This window comes from Entelurus aequoreus, linkage group LG03 (assembly GCF_033978785.1).
Source record: "Entelurus aequoreus isolate RoL-2023_Sb linkage group LG03, RoL_Eaeq_v1.1, whole genome shotgun sequence".
Taxonomy (NCBI): Eukaryota; Metazoa; Chordata; class Actinopteri; order Syngnathiformes; family Syngnathidae; genus Entelurus; species Entelurus aequoreus.
Genome location: NC_084733.1, coordinates 86,188,642 through 86,211,141, shown reverse-complemented (window position 1 = coordinate 86,211,141; position 22,500 = coordinate 86,188,642). Strand labels below are relative to the sequence as shown.

The 22,500-nt window shown below is 36.4% G+C and overlaps 1 protein-coding gene across 1 annotated transcript in view; it reads left to right on the top strand.

The window, feature by feature from the left end:
* The window catches only part of LOC133645973 (filamin-C-like), a 49,468-nt gene that overhangs the window by 5,699 nt on the left and 21,269 nt on the right, over positions 1-22,500 (top strand). Inside the window, exons 6-14 of the mRNA XM_062040896.1 lie at positions 3,148-3,321; positions 3,390-3,554; positions 3,628-3,831; positions 6,786-6,938; positions 7,026-7,148; positions 15,151-15,399; positions 15,486-15,755; positions 15,820-15,957; positions 20,186-20,301. Coding sequence (XP_061896880.1) covers positions 3,148-3,321; positions 3,390-3,554; positions 3,628-3,831; positions 6,786-6,938; positions 7,026-7,148; positions 15,151-15,399; positions 15,486-15,755; positions 15,820-15,957; positions 20,186-20,301 — 1,592 coding nt within the window. The remainder of the gene's footprint in view (positions 1-3,147; positions 3,322-3,389; positions 3,555-3,627; positions 3,832-6,785; positions 6,939-7,025; positions 7,149-15,150; positions 15,400-15,485; positions 15,756-15,819; positions 15,958-20,185; positions 20,302-22,500) is intronic.

Genomic DNA, 22,500 nt, shown 5'->3' with positions numbered 1-22,500 from the left:
ATACATGATGTAAGTATATATGTAATGTAGTAACATTCATAATAACATCTAATATGTACATGATGTAATTACTTATGTAATGTAGTAACATTCATAATAACATGTAATATATACATGATGTAAGTATATATGTAATGTAGTAACATTCATAATAACATGTAATATATACATGATGTAAGTATATATGTAATGTAGTAACATTTATAATAACATGTAGTATATACATGATGTAAGTATATATGTAATGTAGTAACATTCATAATAACATCTAATATGTACATGATGTAATTACTTATGTAATGTAGTAACATTCATAATAACATGTAATATATACATGATGTAAGTATATATGTAATGTAGTAACATTCATAATAACATGTAATATATACATGATGTAAGTATATATGTAATTTAGTAACATTCATAATAACATGTAATATATATATATGATGTAAGTATATATGTAATGTAGTAATATTCATAATAACATGTAGTATATACATGATGTAAGTATATATGTAATGTAATAATATTCATAATAACATGTAGTATATACATGATGTAAGTATATATGTAATGTAGTAACATTTATAATAACATGTAATATATACATGATGTAAGTATATATGTAATGTAGTAATATTCATAATAACATGTAGTATATACATGATGTAAGTATATATGTATTGGCTTTTTTGCTGATATCCGATATTCCGATATTGTCCAACTCTTAATTACCGATTCCGTGCCACGTTGGCATTTTTTTTTCCATAACTTGAGTTGATTTATTTTGGAAAACCTTGTTATATTGTTTAATGCATCCAGCGGGGCATCACAACAAAATTAGGCATCATAATGTGTTAATTCCACGACTGTATATATCGGTATCGGTTGATATCGGAATCGGTAATTAAGAGTTGGACAATATCGGATATCGGCAAAAAAGCCATTATCGGACATCTCTGCTATATACCTTGTTGCCATCCTTATCTGTGCGGACATTGTTGATTGTCATGTCACGTACGGATGTACTTTGTGGACGGTGTAAGTTTTTGCTGTCGTCCAGCATTTTGTTTCTGTTTACTTTGTAGCCAGTTCAGTTCTACTTTCGTCTGGCATAGCCATCGCCTTTTCCTTTCCCTTTCCCTTTTATGTTCATTTTTGGTTTAAGCATTGCATACCTTTTTACCTGCACCCTGGTCACGACAAAACCACCCTCGTCTCACCCGACACATTCCGACTTTTCCAAAAGCACTGCCACCTACTGACACGGAGTGTTACGTGGTTACCCTGCCGAGCTCTACACAGCACACACACTAAGCAACGGCACATTATTATTAGAGATGTCCGATAATGGCTTTTTTACCGATATCCGATATTCCGATATTGTCCAACTCTTAATTACCGATTCCGTGCCATGTTGGCATTTTTTTTTCCATAACTTGAGTTGATTTATTTTGGAAAACCTTGTGACATTGTTTAATGCATCCAGCGGGGCATCACAACAAAATTACGCATAATAATGTGTTAGTTTCACGACTGTATATATCGGTATTGGTTGATATCGGAATCGGTAATTAAGAGTTGGACAATATCGGCCATCTCTACTATTTACCTTGTTGCCATCCTTATCTGTGCGGACATTGTTGATTGTCATGTCACGTACGGATGTACTTTGTGGACGGGGTAAGTTTTTGCTGTCATCCAGCATTTTGTTTCTGTTTACTTTGTAGCCAGTTCAGTTTTACTTTCGTCGTGCATAGCCATCGCCTTTTCCTTTCCCTTTCCCTTTTATGTTCATTTTTGGTTTAAGCATTGCATACCTTTTTACCTGCACCCTGGTCACGACAAAACCACCCTCGTCTCACCCGACACATTCCGACTTTTCCAAAAGCACAGCACACACACTAAGCAACGGCACATTATTATTAGAGATGTCCGATAATGGCTTTTTTACCGATATTCCGATATTGTCCAACTCTTAATTAGCGATTCCGTGCCACGTTGGCATTTTTTTTTCCATAACTTGAGTTGATTTATTTTGGAAAACCTTGTTACATTGTTTAATGCATCCAGCGGGGCATCACAACAAAATTACGAATAATAATGGGTTAGTTTCACGACTGTATATATCGGTATCGGTTGATATCGGAATCGGTAATTAAGAGTTGGACAATATCGGATATCGGCAAAAAAGCCATTATCGGACATCTCTGCTATTTACCTTGTTGCTATCCTTATCTGTGCGGACATTGTTGATTGTCATGTCACGTACGGATGTACTTTGTGGACGGTGTAAGTTTTTGCTGTCGTCCAGCATTTTGTTTCTGTTTACTTTGTAGCCAGTTCAGTTCTACTTTCGTCTGGCATAGCCATCGCCTTTTCCTTTCCCTTTCCCTTTTAAGTCCATTTTTGGTTTAAGCATTGCATACCTTTTTACCTGCACCCTGGTCACGACAAAACCACCCTCGTCTCACCCGACACATTCCGACTTTTCCAAAAGCACTGCCACCTACTGACACGGAGTGTTACGTGGTTACCCTGCCGAGCTCTACACAGCACACACACTAAGCAATGGCACATTATTATTAGAGATGTCCGATAATGGCTTTTGTGCCGATATCCGATATTCCGATATTGTCCAACTCTTAATTACCGATTCCGTGCCATGTTGGCATTTTTTTTTTCCATAACTTGAGTTGATTTATTTTGGAAAACCTTGTTACATTGTTTAATGCCCCCAGCGTGGCATCACAACAAAATTAGGCATCATAATGTGTTAATTCCACGACTGTATATATCGGTATCGGTTGATATCAGAATCGGTAATTAAGAGTTGGACAATATCGGATATCGGCAAAAAAGCCATTATCGGACATCTCTACTATTTACCTTGTTGCTATCCTTATCTGTGTGGACATTGTTGATTGTCATGTCACGTACGGATGTACTTTGTGGACGCCGTAAGTTTTTGCTGTCGTCCAGCATTTTGTTTCTGTTTAAAAGCCATTATCCGACATCTCTTTTTAGAAGGCATTTTCATAATAAGAGGCAAAAAAACCCCCAAAAAGTGCAGTTCTCCTTCAAAGTAACACACAGAGAGAGAGAGAAGGTGCATGTGAGAAACGGCTTATTTTCCCCTGCCAGGCGGTCTGTCGCTAGCAGTGGAGGGTCCCTCCAAGGCAGAGATCACCTGTAAGGACAACAAGGACGGCACCTGCGCCGTGTCCTACCTGCCCACGGCGCCCGGAGACTACAACATCATTGTCAAGTTTGACAACAAGCACATTCCCGGCAGCCCGTTCACCGCCAAGATCACCGGTGAGGGAAATGGATGATTTCTGCCGGCTGGGCAAACATCTGAACGCAACGTCTTGTGCCTTGTCCAGGGGACGACACCATTACCAGGACTTCGCAGCTGAACGTGGGCACGTCCGCCGACGTCTCGCTCAAGATCGCCGAAACGGACCTGAGCTCGCTCAGCGCGAGTATCCGGGCGCCGTCGGGCAACGAGGAACCCTGCCTGCTCAAAAGGCTGCCCAACAGACATCTTGGTGGGGAAGCATTAGAACCAACAACCTGGATTCGTGCGTCCGGGTGACTTATCTTCCATTTTTTCCCTGGCAGGTATCTCCTTCACCCCGAAGGAAGTTGGCGAGCATGAAGTGAGCGTGAGGAAGAACGGCGTGCACGTGGCCAACAGCCCTTTCAAGATCATGGTCGGACAGTCGGAGATCGGCGAGGCCAGCCGGGTCAAAGCTTTCGGCAAAGGCCTGGTGGAGGCGCACACCTTCGAGATGGCCGAGTTCTTTGTGGACACGAGGAACGCAGGCAAGTGCCAGAAGGACAAGAGTCCAGAGTCTCAAGCAACTGGACTGCTTGGTTGGTCTTGGGAGACTTGGTTGGTCTTCGTCAGTTCGTGCTCATAGACTTAGATTGGTCAGATCTAGTCTTACACTTAGATTGGTCAGATCTAGTCTTAGACTTAGATTGGTCAGTTCTAGTCTTACACATAGACTGGCCAGATTTAGTCTTAGACTTAGATTGGTCAGATCTAGTCTTACACATAGACTGGTCAGATTTAGTCTTAGACTTAGATTGGTCACATCTAGTCTTACACTTAGATTGGTCAGATCTAGTCCTACACTTAGATTGGTCAGATCTAGTCTTAGACTTAGACTGGTCAGAGCTAGTCTTAGACTTAGATTGGTCAGATCTAGTCTTACACTTAGACTGGTCACATCTAGTCTTAGACTTAGATTGGTCAGTTCTAGTCTTAGACTTAGACTGGTCAGATCTAGTCTTGCATTTAGATTGGTCAGGTCTAGTCTGAGACTTAGACTGGTCAGATGTAGTCTTAGACTTAGACTGGTCAGATCTAGTCTTAGACTTAGATTGGTCAGATCTAGTCTTACACTTAGACTGGCCAGATTTAGTCTTAGACTTAGATTGGTCACATCTAGTCTTATACTTAGATTGGTCACATCTAGTCTTAGACTTAGACTGGTCAGATCTAGTCTTACACTTAGACTGGTCAGAGCTAGTCTTACACTTAGATTGGTCAGATCTAGTCTTAGACTTAGATTGGTGTCACATCTAGTCTTAGACTAAGATTAATCACATCTAGTCATAGACTTAGATTGGTCAGATCTAGTCTTAGACTTAGATTGGTCAGATCTAGTCTTGCACTTAGATTGGTCAGATCTAGTCTTAAACTTAGATTTGTCAGATTTCTTTTTTGTCTTAGATTGGTCAAATCTAGTCTTAGACTTATATTGGTCGGATCTAGTCTTACACTTAGATTGGTCACATCTAGTCTTAGACTTAGATTGGTCACATCTAGTCTTAGACTAAGATTGATCACATCTAGTCATAGACTTAGATTGGTCAGACCTAGTCTTGGACTTAGATTGGTCAGAACTAGTCTTAAACTAAGACTGGTCAGATCTAGTCTTACACTTAGAATGGTCAGATCTAGTCTTAGACTTAGATTGGTCAGATCTAGTCATAGACTTAGTTTGGTCAGATATAGTCATAGACTTAGATTGGTCAGATCTAGTCTTAGACTTAGATTGGTCAGATCTAGTCTTACACTTAGATTGGTCAGATCTAGTCTTAAACTTAGATTTGTCAGATTTGTTCTTGGTCTTAGAGTGGTCAGATCTAGTCCTAGACTGGTCACATCTAGTCTTACACTTAGATTGGTCAGATCTAGTCATAGACTTAGTTTGGTCAGATCTAGTCATATAATTAGATTGGTCACATCTAGTCTTACACTTAGATTGTTTAGATCGGTCAGATCTAGTCTTAGACTTAAATTGGTCAGATCTAGTCTAGCGGTTGGTGCCAAAACCCCAAATATATATACTCCAAAAACCAGGAGGGTGTGCCTGGGCAAGGATGGTTTTGCCCCTATTGTAGTGAGATACAAACAATCAATCCGAACTGTCAAAGCCAAGGACAGTCGTCGAAGTGTCATTCCCCCTCGTTAGCATTGAAGTATTATTGTGTGGCAGAACCATCGCTGTGGGTCGACTACTACCAGTCCAAAATAGTCGGAATCCTCCGCGTTAGCATTCCACTCACTAGTAAACAAATGGCATTCTGGTCACCTTCTGCGAGAACCTTCATAGCCAAGAGTCTAGACCAGAGGTCACCAACCTTTTTGAAACCAAGAGCTACTTCTTGGGTAGTGATTAATGCGAAGGGCTACCAGTTTGATACACACTTAAATAAATTGCCAGAAATAGCCAATTTGCTCAATTTACCTTTAACTCTATGTTATTATTAATAATTAATGATATTTACACTTAATTGAACGGTTTAAAAGAGGAGAAAACACAAAAAAAATGACAATTAAATTTTGAAACATAGTTTATCTTCAATTTCGACTCTTTAAAATTCAAAATTCAACTGAAAAAAAGAAGAGAAAAACTAGCTAATTCGAATCTTTTTGAAAAAATTAAAAAAATAATTTATGGAACATCATTAGTAATTTTTCCTGATTAATATTAATTTTACAATTTTGATGACATGTTTTAAATAGGTTAAAATCCAATCTACACTTTGTTAGAATATATAACAAATTGGACCAAGCTATATTTCTAACAAAGACAAATCATTATTTCTTCTAGATTTTCCAGAACAAATTTTTTTAAAGAAATTCAAAATACTTTGAAATAAGATTTAAATTTGATTCTACAGATTTTCTAGATTTGCCAGAATTTTTTTAAAAATTTTAATCATAATAAGTTTGAAGAAATATTTCACAAATATTCTTCGTCGAAAAAACAGAAGCTAAAATGAAGAATTAAATGAAAATTTATTTATTATTCTTTACAATAAAAACAATTAATTTACTTGAACATTGATTTAAATTGTCAGGAAAGAAGAGGAAGGAATTCAAAAGGTAAAAAGGTATATGTTTTTAAAAATCCTAAAATAATTTTTAAGGTTGTATTTTTTTCTCTAAAATTGTCTTTCTGAAAGTTATAAGGAGCAAAGTAAAAAAATTAATGAATTTATTTAAACAAGTGAAGACCAAGTCTTTAAAATATTTTCTTGGATTTTCAAATTCTATTTGAGTTTTGTCTCTCTTAGAATTAAAAATGTCAAGCAAAGCGAGACCAGCTTGCTAGTAAATAATTAAAATTAAAAAAAATAGAGGCAGCTCACTGGTAAGTGCTATTTGAGCTATTTTTTAGAACAGTCCAGCAGGCTACTCATCTGGTCCTTACGTTGGTGACCCCTGGTCTAGACCTTTATGAGTCTTTTTGTCCTTTTAGGTTATGGTGGACTCGCGTTGTCCATCGAGGGTCCGAGCAAAGTGGACATCAACTGTGAAGATATGGAGGACGGGACGTGCAGAGTCACCTACTGTCCGACAGAGCCCGGAAATTACACCGTCAACATCAAGTTTGCAGAAAAGCACATCCCAGGTGCGGCGGGAATCTGGGGCTTGGTAACGTTTCACTGAAAAAGAAAAGCAAACCCTTCTAAAACCTTGGTGAATAATGTCCTCCCAGGGAGTCCGTTCACAGTCAAGGTGACCGGCGAAGGAAGGATCAAGGAGAGCATAACCAGGAAGAGACAAGCGTCTTCTATCGCTTCAGTGGGAAGCACCTGTGGACTAAACCTCAAGATTCCAGGTCAGCACACTTTAAAGCTAAGATCCCGCCAAACAGTTCAGTTCACCTAAGTAGGCTTTGGGACTACAACTATGTCTGGCTTGTGTTTACCTTAGAGCAGGGGTGTCCACACACTGAAAAATCAAAGCAAGCGGGGCCCATTTTGATATTTTTTACATTTAGGCCTCCACTCAGGGGGACCACAAAGGGTTTTGGTCAAAAAAAATATTAAAAATGTGTCATTATTCAGTATTATTATTAGGGACCGAGTCCCTTTGGGACAGAGTACCCTATTGTATTTCTAGCGTTTTATTATTATACCGTAGAGACATGAAACAAAAACCTCTATGTAGGTCTCACTTAGACCTATATTTCATACACTGACAACCCCTAGCAAAAATCAACAGGAAGTTTGCAATTCCCCCTTCAAAACAAAAGTTGGGACAGAGGACCCTATTGTATTTCTAGCGTTTTATTATTATACCGGCGCCTCTTTGAGCTGTAATTTGACCCACTTAACATGCTTCAAAACTCACCACATTGGACACACACATCAGGACTGGCGAAAATTGCGATCTAATCAAAAAACCAAACCCCAAAACTCAAAATTGCGCTCTAGCGCCCCCTAGGAAGAAAACACAGACAAAACTGCCTGTAACTCCCAGTAGGAATGTCGTAGAGACATGAAACAAAAACTTCTATGTAGGTCTCACTTAGACCTATATTTCATACACTGACAACCCCCAGCAAAAATCAACAGGAAGTTTGCAATTCCCCCTTCAAAACAAAAGTTGGGACAGAGGACCCTATTGTATTTCTAGCGTTTTATTATTACACCGCCGCCTCTTTGAGCTGTAATTTGAATTCCTTAACATGCTTCAAAACTCACCATATTTGACACACACATCAGGACTGGTAAAAATTGCGATCTAATCAAAAAACCAAACCCCAAAACTCAAAATTGCGCTCTAGCGCCCCCTAGGAAGAAAACACAGACAAAACTGCCTGTAACTCCCAGTAGGAATGTCGTAGAGACATGAAACAAAAACTTCTATGTAGGTCTCACTTAGACCTAGATTTCATACACTGACAACCCCCAGCAAAAATCAACAGGAAGTTTGCAATTCCCCCTTCAAAACAAAAGTTAGGACAGAGGACCCTATTGTATTTCTAGCGTTTTATTATTATACCGCCTAGGGATGTCCGATAATGGCTTTTTGCCGATATTCCGATATTGTCCAACTCTTTAATTACCGATACCGATATCAACCGATACCGATATCAACCGATACATGCAGTCGTGGAATTAACACATTATTATGCCTAATTTGGACAACCAGGTATGGTGAAGATAAGGTACTTTTTTTAAAAATTAGTAAAATAAGATAACTAAATTAAAAACATTTTCTTGAATAAAAAAGAAAGTACAACAATATAAAAACAGTTACATAGAAACTAGTAATGAATGAAAATTAGTAAAATTAACTGTTAAAGGTTAGTACTATTAGTGGACCAGCAGCACGCACAATCATGTGTGCTTACGGACTGTATCCCTTGCAGACTGTATTGATATATATTGATATATAATGTAGGAACCAGAATATTAATAACGGAAAGAAACAACCCTTTTGTGTGAATGAGTGTAAATGGGGGGAGGGAGGTTTTTTTGGGTTGGTGCACTAATTGTAAGTGTATCTTGTGTTTTTTATGTTGATTTAATAAAAAAAAAACAAAAAAAATAAAAAATAAAAAACGATACCGATAATGAAAAAAAACGATACCGATAATTTCCGATATTACATTTTAACGCATATATCGGCCGATAATATCGGCAGGCCGATATTATCGGACATCTCTAATACCGCCGCCTCTTTGAGCTGTAATTTGACCCACTTAACATGCTTCAAAACTCACCAAATTGGACACACACATCAGGACTGGTGAAAATTGAGATCTAATAAAAAACCAAACCCCAAAACTCAAAATTGCGCTCTAGCGCCCCCTAGGAAGAAAACACAGACAAAACTGCCTGTAACTCCCAGTAGGAATGTCGTAGAGACATGAAACAAAAACCTCTATGAAGGTCTCACTTAGATCTATATTTCATACACAGACAACCCCCAGCAAAAATCAACAGGAAGTTTGCAATACCCCCTTCAAAACAAAAGTTGGGACGGAGGACCCTATTGTATTTCTAGCGTTTTATTATTATACCGCCGCCTCTTTGAGCTGTAATTTGACCCCCTTAACATGCTTCAAAACTCACCATATTTGACACACACATCAGGACTGGTAAAAATTGCGATCTAATCAAAAAACCAAACCCCAAAACTCAAAATTGCGCTCTAGCGCCCCCCTAGGAAGAAAACACAGACAAAACTGCCTGTAACTCCCAGTAGGAATGTCGTAGAGACATGAAACAAAAACCTCTATGAAGGTCTCACTTAGATCTATATTTCATACACTGACAACCCCCAGCAAAAATCAACAGGAAGTTTGCAATTCCCCCTTCAAAACAAAAGTTGGGACAGAGGACCCTATTGTATTTCTAGCGTTTTATTATTATACCGCCGCCTCTTTGAGCTGTAATTTGACCCACTTAACATGTTTCAAAACTCACCACATTGGACACACACATCAGGACTGGCGAAAATTGCGATCTAATCAAAAAACCAAACCCCAAAACTCAAAATTGCGCTCTAGCGCCCCCCTAGGAAGAAAACACAGACCAAACTGCCTGTAACTCCCAGTAGGAATGTCGTAGAGACATGAAACAAAAACTCTATGAAGGTCTCACTTAGACCTATATTTCATATACTGACAACCCCCAGCAAAAATCAACAGGAAGTTTGCAATTCCCCCTTCAAAACAAAAGTTGGGACAGAGGACCCTACTGTATTTCTAGCGTTTTATTATTATACCGCCGCCTCTTTGAGCTGTAATTTGACCCCCTTAACATGCTTCAAAACTCACTATATTTGACACACACATCAGGACTGGTAAAAATTGCGATCTAATCAAAAAACCAAACCCCAAAACTCAAAATTGCGCTCTAGCGCCCCCCTAGGAAGAAAACACAGACAAAACTGCCTGTAACTCCCAGTAGGAATGTCGTAGAGACATGAAACAAAAACCTCTATGAAGGTCTCACTTAGATCTATATTTCATACACTGACAACCCCCAGCAAAAATCAACAGGAAGTTTGCAATTTCCCCTTCAAAACAAAAGTTGTGTAAAAACAGTCACCTTTTTCCAAACATGATCTCCTCTGAGCGCGTTTGTCGTGTCGGCTTCAAACTAGCACAGGAGAGAGATTGAACCCTTCTGATTAAAAGTTGATGAAAGAGTTTTAATTACTGCTCCGGTTTGGATTTTATGAGCCTTCAAAGTCGGTCCCGTCCATCGCTGCTTGCAGCTTTAATTATTATTATCATTCAAGTTTTAAATCTCTAGATCAACACTAGGTATATCTATCTGTCAATATAACGTTTTTAAAGATTTAAGTTGTATGCTCTTTTTGTCAAAGAAAACCCTGTTTTTTATGGAAAAAACACAAAATATGCAATATTTTCACCCAATAACATTTTTAAGTGGAATATTTGAGATTATATAATAATGGGAGCCTTAAAAAGGTCAATAACTCATAACACCATTGATTTTAATTCATTATTATTTTTTGAGCAATGACACTTAAAAACAAATCACACTAAAATTATCGGGGATCCAAATAATTATAGTGTTAAAAAATAAATTATATATATATTTTTTTACTGTTTACTTTTAACACAATAATCTCGAGATCAACTTCAGATCCATCCGTCAATTATACGTTTTATTGTTGTTTATGTTTTTTGTTTGTTCATTTTAGGCCCTTTAAAAAAACAGCTCAGTTTTTTATATGGCAAACACAAAATATGCAACATTTTCCCCAAAAATATCTCAAATGTGACGTAATTGGAGCCTTGAATAGGTCAATAATTCACAATGACATTGATTTTGATTCATTATTATCTTTTAAAGAAAGAGTGTTATTAGAGTAAACATTGCGACATTTTCTTGTTACATTTCACCTGTTTGCTCTTTTATACCACTTGTCATGTTTTTAATTTTTTTCAATCGTATTTTTAAAATGTGCCGTGGGGCCGTTAAAAAATGACCTGCGGCGAACAAATGGCCCCCGGGCCGCACTTTGGACACCCCTGCTCTAGATCAACACTAGGTATATCTATCTGTCAATATAACGTTTTTAAAGATTTAAGTCGTATGCTCTTTTTGTCAAAGAAAACCCAGTTTTTTTATGGAAAAAACACAAAATATGCAATATTTTCACCCAATAACATTTTTAAGTGGAATATTTGAGATTATATAATAATGGGAGCCTTAAAAAGGTCAATAACTCATAACACCATTGATTTTAATTCATTATTATTTTTTGAGCAATGACACTTAAAAACAAATCACACTAAAATTATTGGGGATCCAAATAATTATAGTGTTAAAAAATAAATTATATATATATTTTTTTACTGTTTACTTTTAACACAATAATCTCGAGACCAACTTCAGATCCATCCGTCAATTATACGTTTTATTGTTGTTTATGTTTTTTGTCTGTTCATTTTAGGCCCTTTAAAAAAACAGCTCAGTTTTTTATATGGCGAAAACAAAATATGCAACATTTTCCCCAAAAATATCTTAAATGTGACGTAATTGGAGCCTTGGATAGGTCAATAATTCACAATTACATTGATTTTGATTAATTATTATCTTTTAAAGAAAGAAACAGCCTGCATGGCAGCTTTGTGTTATTAGAGTAAACATTGCAACATTTTCTTGTTACATTTCACCTGTTTGCTCTTTTATACCACTTGTCATGTTTTTAATTTTTTTCAATCGTATTTTTAAAATGTGCCGCGGGGCTGTTAAAAAATGACCTGCGGGCTGCAAATGGCCCCCGGGCCGCACTTTGGACACCCCTGCTCTAAATCAACACTAGGTATATCTATATGTCAATATAACATTTTTAAAGATTTAAGTCGTATGCTCTTTTTGTCAAAGAAAACCCTGTTTTTTTTATGGAAAAAACACAAAATATGCAATATGTTCACCCAATAACATTTTTAAGTGGAATATTTGAGATTATATAATAATGGGAGCCTTAAAAAGGTCAAGAACTCATAACACCATTGATTTTAATTCATTATTATTTTTTGAGCAATGACACTTAAAAACAAATCACACTAAAATGATTGGGGATCCAAAAGGGTCCTACTCATTAAAGTGTTAAAAAATGAATTATATAATTTTTTTTTACTGTTTACTTTTAAAACAATAATCTCGAGATCAACTTCAGATTTATCCGTCAATTATACGTTTTTTATGTTTTTTTGTTTGTTCGTTTTAGGCCCTTCTTTAAAAAAAAAAAAACAGCTCAGTTTTTTATATGGCAAACACAAAATATGTAACATTTTCCCCAAAGAATATCTCAAAGTGGAATATTTAATGTGGCGTAATTGGAGCCTTGAATAGGTCAATAATTCATAATGACATTGATTTTGATTCAATATTATTTTTTAAAGAAAGAAACCGCCTGCAAGGCAGCTTTGTGTTATTAGAGTAAACATTGCAACATTTTCTTGTTACATTTCACCTGTTATGCTTTTATATCACTTTTTATGTTTTTTTTATTTTTTTCAATCGTATTTTTAAAATGTGCCGCGGGGCTGTTAAAAAATGACCTGCGGGCTGCAAATGGCCCCCGGGCCGCACTTTAGACACCCCTGCCTTAGAGGGTTGAGGATGGAGGTCATGTGGTAATAAATTTAAATTTTTTTAAATTTTGATATATAAACCAGTGTTAGGCCGCAAGTGCAACCTTCAGGGCCTCCAAAAAATATCTGTTTCTCAGCTCTGGACCATAAGGGCCTGAGCGGTCCTCACCTGTAATACACTTTTCCACCACTGGTGGCAGTAATGACAATCTCAAACGGAAGTCTTACAGAAGTTTATTTAGCGCAAAAATTAGGACTAAAGTGGTGAAGCTATATTTATATTTTCATTTACACTTCAATTTTATTGACAGTTTATTTAAGAAACATATACATTATTATTAATTATTATTCATTCAGTTAGAATAAATTTATTTTAGCACTCCACATCTACGTAAATTAGTTTTTCATCAGTTTCTATGAGTCGTTTGCAGCATGTTTGATTAGAATTTATTTTTCAATCAGCCTGACCTAAGCCTGGATAATAATTAACACATGCTTTCGTATCATTTGTCAATGTTTATCCTGTTAAAATTTAAGTGGGTAAGTTAAATTATTGAATACAATAAAAAATATGGTTACTATTTCAATCAATCAATCAATCAATCAATGTTTACTTATATAGCCCTAATTTACGAGTGTCTCAAAGGGCTGCACAAGCCACAACGACATCCTCGGCTCAGATCCCACATCAGGGCAAGAAAAAACCTCAACCCAATGGGATGACAATGAGAAACCTCTCAGTGTTAATATTGGAGTGGACCCCAGGGCCCCTCTGTGGTGGAAAAGTTGGGCCGCAAAGGGCAAAAAAGGTTACAAACCCCTGCTATGTATTGGTCAACAGCCATACAGGTCACACTGAGGGTGACCGTATTAACAACTTTAACACTGTTTTAAATATGCGCCACACTGTGAACCCACACCAAACAAGAATGACAAACACATTTCGGGAGAACACCCGCACTGTAACACAACTTAAACACAACATAACAAATACCCGGAACCCCTTGCAGCACTAACTCTTCCGGGACGCTACACTATACACCCCCCCGCTACCACCAAGTCGGGGGTCCACGTTAATCAATTCATGGTAAAGTTACATTGTTTAATGCATCACAACAAAATTATACATAATAATGTGTTAATTACACGACTGTATATATCGGTATCGGTTGATATCGGAATCGGTAATTAATTATTTTTTTTTAATTTTTATTTTTTTATTTTTTTATAATGTCCTGCCCAGCTTCTCGGGCAAATCATATAGCAGATGTAGATGCCCATATCGGCTGTTCAGATTTACTTTACAAAAGAGAAGTGTAGGATACTTCTCTTGTTGCCTTACTTGTATTATGACTTTATTAAATGTATTTATATTATCATTTGGTGCAGCCGGGCCGGAGCAGGAGGGGATAGAAAGAGAGAAAAAGGAAGACAGAGGGGGGAATTGTGGGGACAAGAGGGGGATTAGACAGAGAGACAAAAACAACAACAGCAAACACAACAACAACAACAACAACAACAACAACAGAGCAACATCAGCAAATACGACATGTACAAATATGATGGTAAAAGTAATAGCAAATAAGCAGTTAGTGAAAATTAAAAAAAAAAAAAAAAAATACAGAAATGACAATGAGCATTATTACAAGAATGACAAACACATTTCGGGAGAACACCCGCACTGTAACACAACTTAAACACACCATAACAAATACCCAGAACCCCTTGCAGCACTAACTCTTCCGGGACGCTACACTATACACCCCCCCGCTACCACCAAGTCAGGGGTCCACGTTAATCAATTCATGGTAAAGTTACATTGTTTAATGCATCACAACAAAATTATACATAATAATGTGTTAATTCCACGACTGTATATATCGGTATCGGTTGATATCAGAATATGTAATTAAGAGTTGGACAATATCGGAATATCGGATATCGGCAAAAAAGCCATTATCGGACATCTCTACTGGAAACCCTCCACACCCTGACTGCGCCTAGAAATTCTGTTAAAGTTAATGAACAGGACCGGTGACAAGTGCATTACGAAACAGTGCACTGTAATGATTTAGTTAGTTCCCGTTTCATTCACGATTTTAACGGGAAGGATTGTTGGAGTGGCACCAAATCACTGCAGTTCAATACCGAAAGGTCACCAATATTGGCTCTCGAACAACGTAAATCTATCACGTCATATGCAGTCCAAGTTGAACTGAGCTGTATCCTCACATCCTTCTCCTTGTCGTAGGAAACTGGTTCCAGATGGTGTCCGCCCAGGAGAGACTAACGAGGACGTTCACCCGCAGCAGCCACACCTACACCCGCACCGAGCGCACAGAGATCAGCAAAACCCGCGGCGGTGAGACCAAGCGGGAGGTCCGGGTGGAGGAGAGCACCCAGGTGGGCGGAGGAGGAAGCCCCTTCAGAGATGTGTTTGGAGACTTCCTGGGCCGAGAGAGCCTCAGCAGCTTCGCCGGCATCACCGCCAGACCTGAGGGTGAGACGCTCCGCCCTCCTCTTACATCTTCACGTATCTTTGAGCTATTTTCCTACCTCACCCGCCGTGCGGTTCCACCTCTCCAGCGGAGGGAGGCTCGCAGGCCATGACAGCCCAGGTGACCAGCCCCAGCGGGAAGATAACGGACGCCGACCTGGTGGACGGAGGAAACAGCACCTACAGCGTGCGCTTCATCCCCCAGGAAATGGGGGCGCACACTGTCAACGTCAAGTACAGGGGCCAGCATGTCCCCGGGAGCCCCTTCCAGTTCACCGTGGGGCCCATGGGGGAGGGAGGGCCGCACAAGGTCCGTGCCGGAGGCTCCGGGCTGGAGAGAGGCGTGGCTGGAGCACCTTGTAAGTCGCGGCGTGGTGCCGTACGAGTTGGAATTTACTGGGTTTAATTTCTTTTGTATTCCAGCTGAATTTAGCATCTGGACCAGAGAGGCCGGTGCTGGAGGGCTTTCCATTGCCGTCGAGGGGCCGAGCAAGGCGGAGATATCCTTTGAGGACAGGAAGGACGGTTCCTGCGGCGTCTCCTACATTGTAAAAGAACCAGGTAGAACTTACACGTTGTCAAATGGTCCTGATCAATGTTCCCTCTAAATAAGAACTGCTCCGCCGCTCCCAGTCTGTGGAACGCTCTCCCTGACCACCTGAGGGCACCACAGACTGTGGATGCTTTTAAAAAAGGCTTAAAAACCCTTCTTTTGAAAAAAGCCTTTTTTTAGATACTGTATATGCATACTAGTTTTAGCTATTTGGCTGTTCTATTTTTTAATTTGTATTTATTTTGTATTATTTTTATTTTTTTTATTTTTTTTAATACACTGTAGCACTTTGAGGTTTTTTACTCAATGTAAAGTGCTTTTTACAAATAAAATCTATTATTATTATTATTATTAGGGTCCGCATGTACCCTGTATAAAGGACTCCCACAGGGAGTCCTTTGTACAGGGACAAAGGACACTATTGAATTTGTAAGGTTTTATTATTATTATTATTATTATTCCGCCGCCACAAAAAACTCTGATTCGACCCACTTAACATGCTTCAAAACTCACCAAATTTGACACACACATCAGGACCTGCGAAAATTGCCATCTAATAAAAAACAACAACCCCAAAACTCAAAATTGCGCTCTAGCGCCCCCTAGGAAAAAACAAAAACAAACTGCCTGTAACTCCCACTAGGAAGGTCGTAGAGACATGAAACAAAAACCTATATATATAAATATATATATATATATATATATATATATATATATATATATATATATATATATATATATATATATATGTATTAATACATATATGTGTATAATATATATATATATATATATATATATATATATATATATATATATATATATGTATTAATACATATATGTGTATAATATATATATATATATATATATATATATATATATATATATATATATATATATTTATATATATAGGTTTTTGTTTCATGTCTCTACGACCTTCCTAGTGGGAGTATATATATATATATATATATATATATATATATATATATATATATATATATATATATATATATATATATATATATATATATATATATATATATATATATATATATATACATACATACATATATATGTATATACACACACATATATATATATATATATATATATATATATATATATATATATATATATATATATATATATATATATATATATATATATATATATATATATATATATATATATATATATATATATATATATATATATATACATATATGTGTGTATATACACTACCATTCAAAAGTTTGGGGTCACATTGAAATGTCCTTATTTTTGAAGGAAAAGCACTGTACTTTTCAATGAAGATAACTTTAAACTAGTCTTAACTTTAAAGAAATACACTCTATACATTGCTAATGTGGTAAATGACTATTCTAGCTGCAAATGTCAGGTTTTAGGTGCAATATCTACATAGGTGTATAGAGGCCCATTTCCAGCAACTATCACTCCAGTGTTCTAATGGTACAATGTGTTTGCTCATTGGCTCAGAAGGCTAATTGATGATTAGAAAACCCTTGTGCAATCATGTTTACACATCTGAAAACAGTTTAGCTCGTTACAGAAGCTACAAAACTGACCTTCCTTTGAGCAGATTGAGTTTCTGGAGCATCACATTTGTGGGGTCAATTAAACGCTCAAAATGGCCAGAAAAAGAGAACTTTCATCTGAAACTCGACAGTCTATTCTTGTTCTTAGAAATGAAGGCTATTCCACAAAATTGTTTGGGTGACCCCAAACTTTTGAACGGTAGTGTATATATATATATACAAAAATATATATATATATACATATATATATATATATATATATATGTAAACTGTGAAAATCTGCTATACAGTATGTGTGTTTGGGTCCTATTCTAATACAAAATCTCACAATAATGTCTGATTGAATACTTAAAATGTTACGACAGACCGCCTTAAAAAACGGGATGGAATTTTAATTTTTTTTTACTGAATGAGACACCCAGAATGTACATGAACATAAAGAATGTGGGATTTACAATATTAACTATGAACGATAAAACACTGAATATTGACAACATATGACATGTTTTACAATCAAGCAACACGCGACAAAAATGCAACAAACAGCGAAATATGAACGCAAAGGGTAAAAATAAAAACCCCACCTATAATCTGATATATCTGATATATCACTAAGCTTTAGAACTTTGTTGTAAAAATCTCCTTCCGCGTCTGTTCCACACTGCTTGGTACCTCGTCTGAGCTGCTGTGACTTAGATTACCATCGTAACTAATTAGACTACCATAGTAACCTAAAGGGACATGGGGGAATTTTTTTTTAAAATATTTTTTTATTAAATTTTTTTTTTTTTAGACATGTATCTCGTGCGCATGAGAAACTTTTTATAAAGTTATAAAAAAAAAAGAAAAATTTTTTAGATTTTTTTTTTATTATTATTATTTTTTTAGACATGTATCTCCTGCGCACGAGAAACTATCTTGTGTGCACGAGATACATGTCTAAAAAAAAATAAAAAATAATAATTTATATATATATTTTATTATAATTTTTTTGTAGACATGTATCTCCTTTTTATTAAGTTATAAAAAAAAATCAAAAACATTTTTGCTTTTTTTTAATTTATTTATTTTTTTAGACATGTATCTCCTGCGCACGAGAAACTATCTTGTGCGCACGAGATACATGTCTAAAAAAAATTAAAAAATAATAATTTATATGTATATTTTATTATTATTTTTTTGTAGACATGTATCTCGTGCACACAAGAAAGTTTCTCGTGCGCACAAGATACATGTCTAAAAAAAAAATATATATATATATTTTTAAAAAAATTTTTCGCCCATGTCCCTTTAGGGGCTTGGTAAGTATATCATGCAAAAGCGCAGATTCCAACCATTGAAATACTTTGTGTAGTTCAAGACTTACGGTCATTTAAAAACATCATAATGGCAGTTTCTATCTTAAAGATCTAATAAAAATTGGTAACACTTTAGTATGGGGAACATATTTTAAGTAACAAAGACTTAATTTAGAGTTATTTGGTTAGGGTTAGGGTTAGGGTTAAGGTTATGGTTAGAGCAGGGGTGTCAAACTCATTTTAGATCGGGGCCACATGGAGAAAAATCTACTCCCAAGAGGGCCGGACTGGTAAAATCACGGCACGATAACTTAAAAATAAAGACAACTTCAGATTGTTTTCTTTGTTTAAAAATAGAACAAGCACATTCTGAAATTGTACAAATCATAATGTTGTTGGGTTTCTTTTACAATTACCTGTTGCGGTTAATAGTATACATTATTAGTCGTTATTTTTATTTTCATCAGTCAACTCATTGGTGTTAATTTCCAATTTGTCAAGATAAAAAATGTATATCAAAATCAAATTACAGTATGTTATTTATGTAGTTTGATCATTTTTCTCGACTGATGTACTAACATCATGTGGTTTATTTTGTACATATGTAGCATCATCTACAAAGATACAAAGAATTGCTATTGTGACATCCAGTGGACACATTTAGAACAGCAGTTTCTTTCATAAAAAAAATTTCAGGTTAATTTTTATACTTCGCAAACTCATCCCGCGGGCCGGATAAAACCTGATCCGGCCCTCGGGCCGTAAGTTTGACACCTCTGGGTTAGAGGGTTAGGGTTAGGGTTAGGGTTAGTTGTATAATAAGGCCATGCAGAATAAGGCATTAATAAGTTCTTAATAATGACTAATTAAGAGCCAATATGTTACTAATTTGCATGGTGAATATGTTCCCCATATAAAGTGTTACCAAAAAAATATTTGGGCATGTCCGGCGGTTCCAGATTGAAAAGCTTAACGGGCCGCATGCGGGCCTTAATTTGCCCAGGACTGCTGTAAACGCATCACCGGCTAAGTGACTTAACAAGTGCATGTGTTGGTGCAAGTGAGAAAGAGCGAGCGGGTGCTGTTGATACGACCGATGACAAAGTTGGTTTTGGTCTGGTTCGTACGGCAGAAAAGGACCAGTTTTGCTAGATAGAAACTTTTTCCGCGACAGACGTTACAATAAGTTTGTCGTCAGTTACTTTGAAAATTGTCACGCGCTTATCCTTGTATTTGATTTTGTGCGCGGCATGGATTTGCCGTGCACAGAGGACAGGCGCACCTTAGAGGGAACGTTGGTCCTGATCTAGATTTGGTCTTATAATCTGCTCCAGTTTCGCCCTGCTAGTGAAAACTAATGAGCCATCTGTCCCCCCCCCCCCCAGGTGACTACGAGGTGTCAATTAAGTTCAACAACGAGCACATCCCCGACAGCCCCTTCATTGTTCCCATCGCGACGCTGTCAGACGAAGCCCGCAGGCTCACCTTCACAAGCCTGCAGGTGAGAACCTCCGCACGACCCACATGGAGAATTTGGATCTCTTGCATTTAGAAAAAGAAAGAAAAAGTGTTTGACTGAGGCGTGTAACACGCTGCGTTTAGCCGCGTTTTGCCCGGGAAGTGGTAATGGACCAGAGTCGCCAGTGGAATAGGATGAAGCTGGCCAACGATGAAGGTCAGGATTAACTGTGCCTTGCTCATGTGGAGCAGCGCTGGCTGCTAGTCAATGGGTACAAGGACAACAATAACACGGCTTTATTTGGATTATGGCGCTGGGGAGCATTTCATTGCTAATCCAGTGTTCTAGATTAACTGGTTTGTTTACATGCTTTTTTTTTATTTCTCTTTGCTATTTGGGCTTATTGGACCCTAATTACATTTGTAGAATTAAAAACTAAGAATCATCTTTTTATATGATGTACTTCAGGGGTGTCCAAAGTGCGGCCCGGGGGCCATTTGCGGCCCGCAGTTAATTGTTTACCGGCCCGCCACACATTCTGGAAATGTTATTGCAAAAATAAAAAAAAACATTAAAAAAAGTTAAACGAGGTGAAATCTAATGAGAAAAAGTTGCAATGTTGACACAAAGCTGCCATGCAGGCTGTTTTTTTCTTTCTTTTGTCTTTCTTTATTTTTCTTTTTTTTTGCCATTGCTCAAAAAAAAAAAAAAAGACAAAAAATCCACGCTATAATGAATTATTTTCAAAGCTCCAATTACTTCAAATATTTCACTTTAAAATGTTTTATGTGGTAAATATTGCATATATTTTATAGTTGCCTTATAAATCAAAGTTTTATTTGACAAAAGAGCATAAAACAAACAAAATAATAGTTCAAACGTAAAATCGACCAGATATATCTGAAGTTGATCTCGTAACTTAAGTGTTGAAAGTAAAAGAAAAACCTAATAAAAATGTATCACTTTATGAATGGGGTACCTTTTGGATCCCAAATATATTTAGTGGTATTTTATTTATTTTTTCACTGTGATTACTCAAAAATATTAAAGAATTAAAATCAATGGTGTCCTGCATTATTTATATTTTAGGGCTCTAATTACTAAATACTGCATATTTCAGTTTTACTATAAAAAACAAAGTTGTTTTTGACAGAAAAGCTATAAAACCTTTTTTTTTTCTTACTTTATATCAACTTGAAGTTGATATAGAGATTTACTGTAAGCGTTAAATAAAAAATATTAATAATAATTTGACTTATTTTTTAAATTTTAATGACTGAGACCCTTTATGGTCCCCGGGACCCCTAAAGGTAAAATAATTTAAAAAATCCATATATTTTGTTATGTTTTGAAAATGAAAAATATCAAAATGGCCCCCACATGCTTTAATTTTTCCGTGTGCGGCCCTCAATGGGAAAAGTTTGGACACCCCTGATGTACTTAGTCCATAAGTACACAAACGTGTACTTCATGTTTAGTGACATGCTAATTCTTATTTTTACACTTTTTTTTTCCAAATTCCATTGTATGTTATGTCCAAAGTGCGGCCCGGGGGCCATTTGCGGCCCGCAGTTAATTGTTTACCGGCCCGCCACACATTCTGGAAATGTTATTGCAAAAATAAAAAAGAACATTAAAAAAAGTGAAACGAGGTGAAATCTAATGAGAAAAAGTTGCAATGTTGACACAAAGCTGCCATGCAGGCTGTTTTTTTTCTTTCTTTTGTCTTTCTTTATTTTCCTTTTTTTGCCATTGCTCAAAAAAAAAATAATGACAAAAAATCCACGCTATAATGAATTATTTTCAAAGCTCCAATTACTTCAAATATTTCACTTTAAAATGTTTTATGTGGTAAATATTGCATATATTGTATAGTTGCCTTATAAATCAAAGTTTTATTTGACAAAAGAGCATAAAACAAACAAAATAATAGTTCAAACGTAAAATCGACCAGATATATCTGAAGTTGATCTCGTAACTTAAGTGTTGAAAGTAAAAGAAAAACCTAATAAAAATGTATCACTTTATGAGTGGGGCACCTTTTGGATCCCAAATATATTTAGTGGTATTTTATTTATTTTTTCACTGTGATTACTCAAAAATATTAAAGAATTAAAATCAATGGTGTCCTGCATTATTTATCTTTTAGGGCTCTAATGACTAAATACTGCATATTTCAGTTTTACTATAAAAAACAAAGTTGTTTTTGACAGAAAAGCCATAAAACCTTTTTTTTTTCTT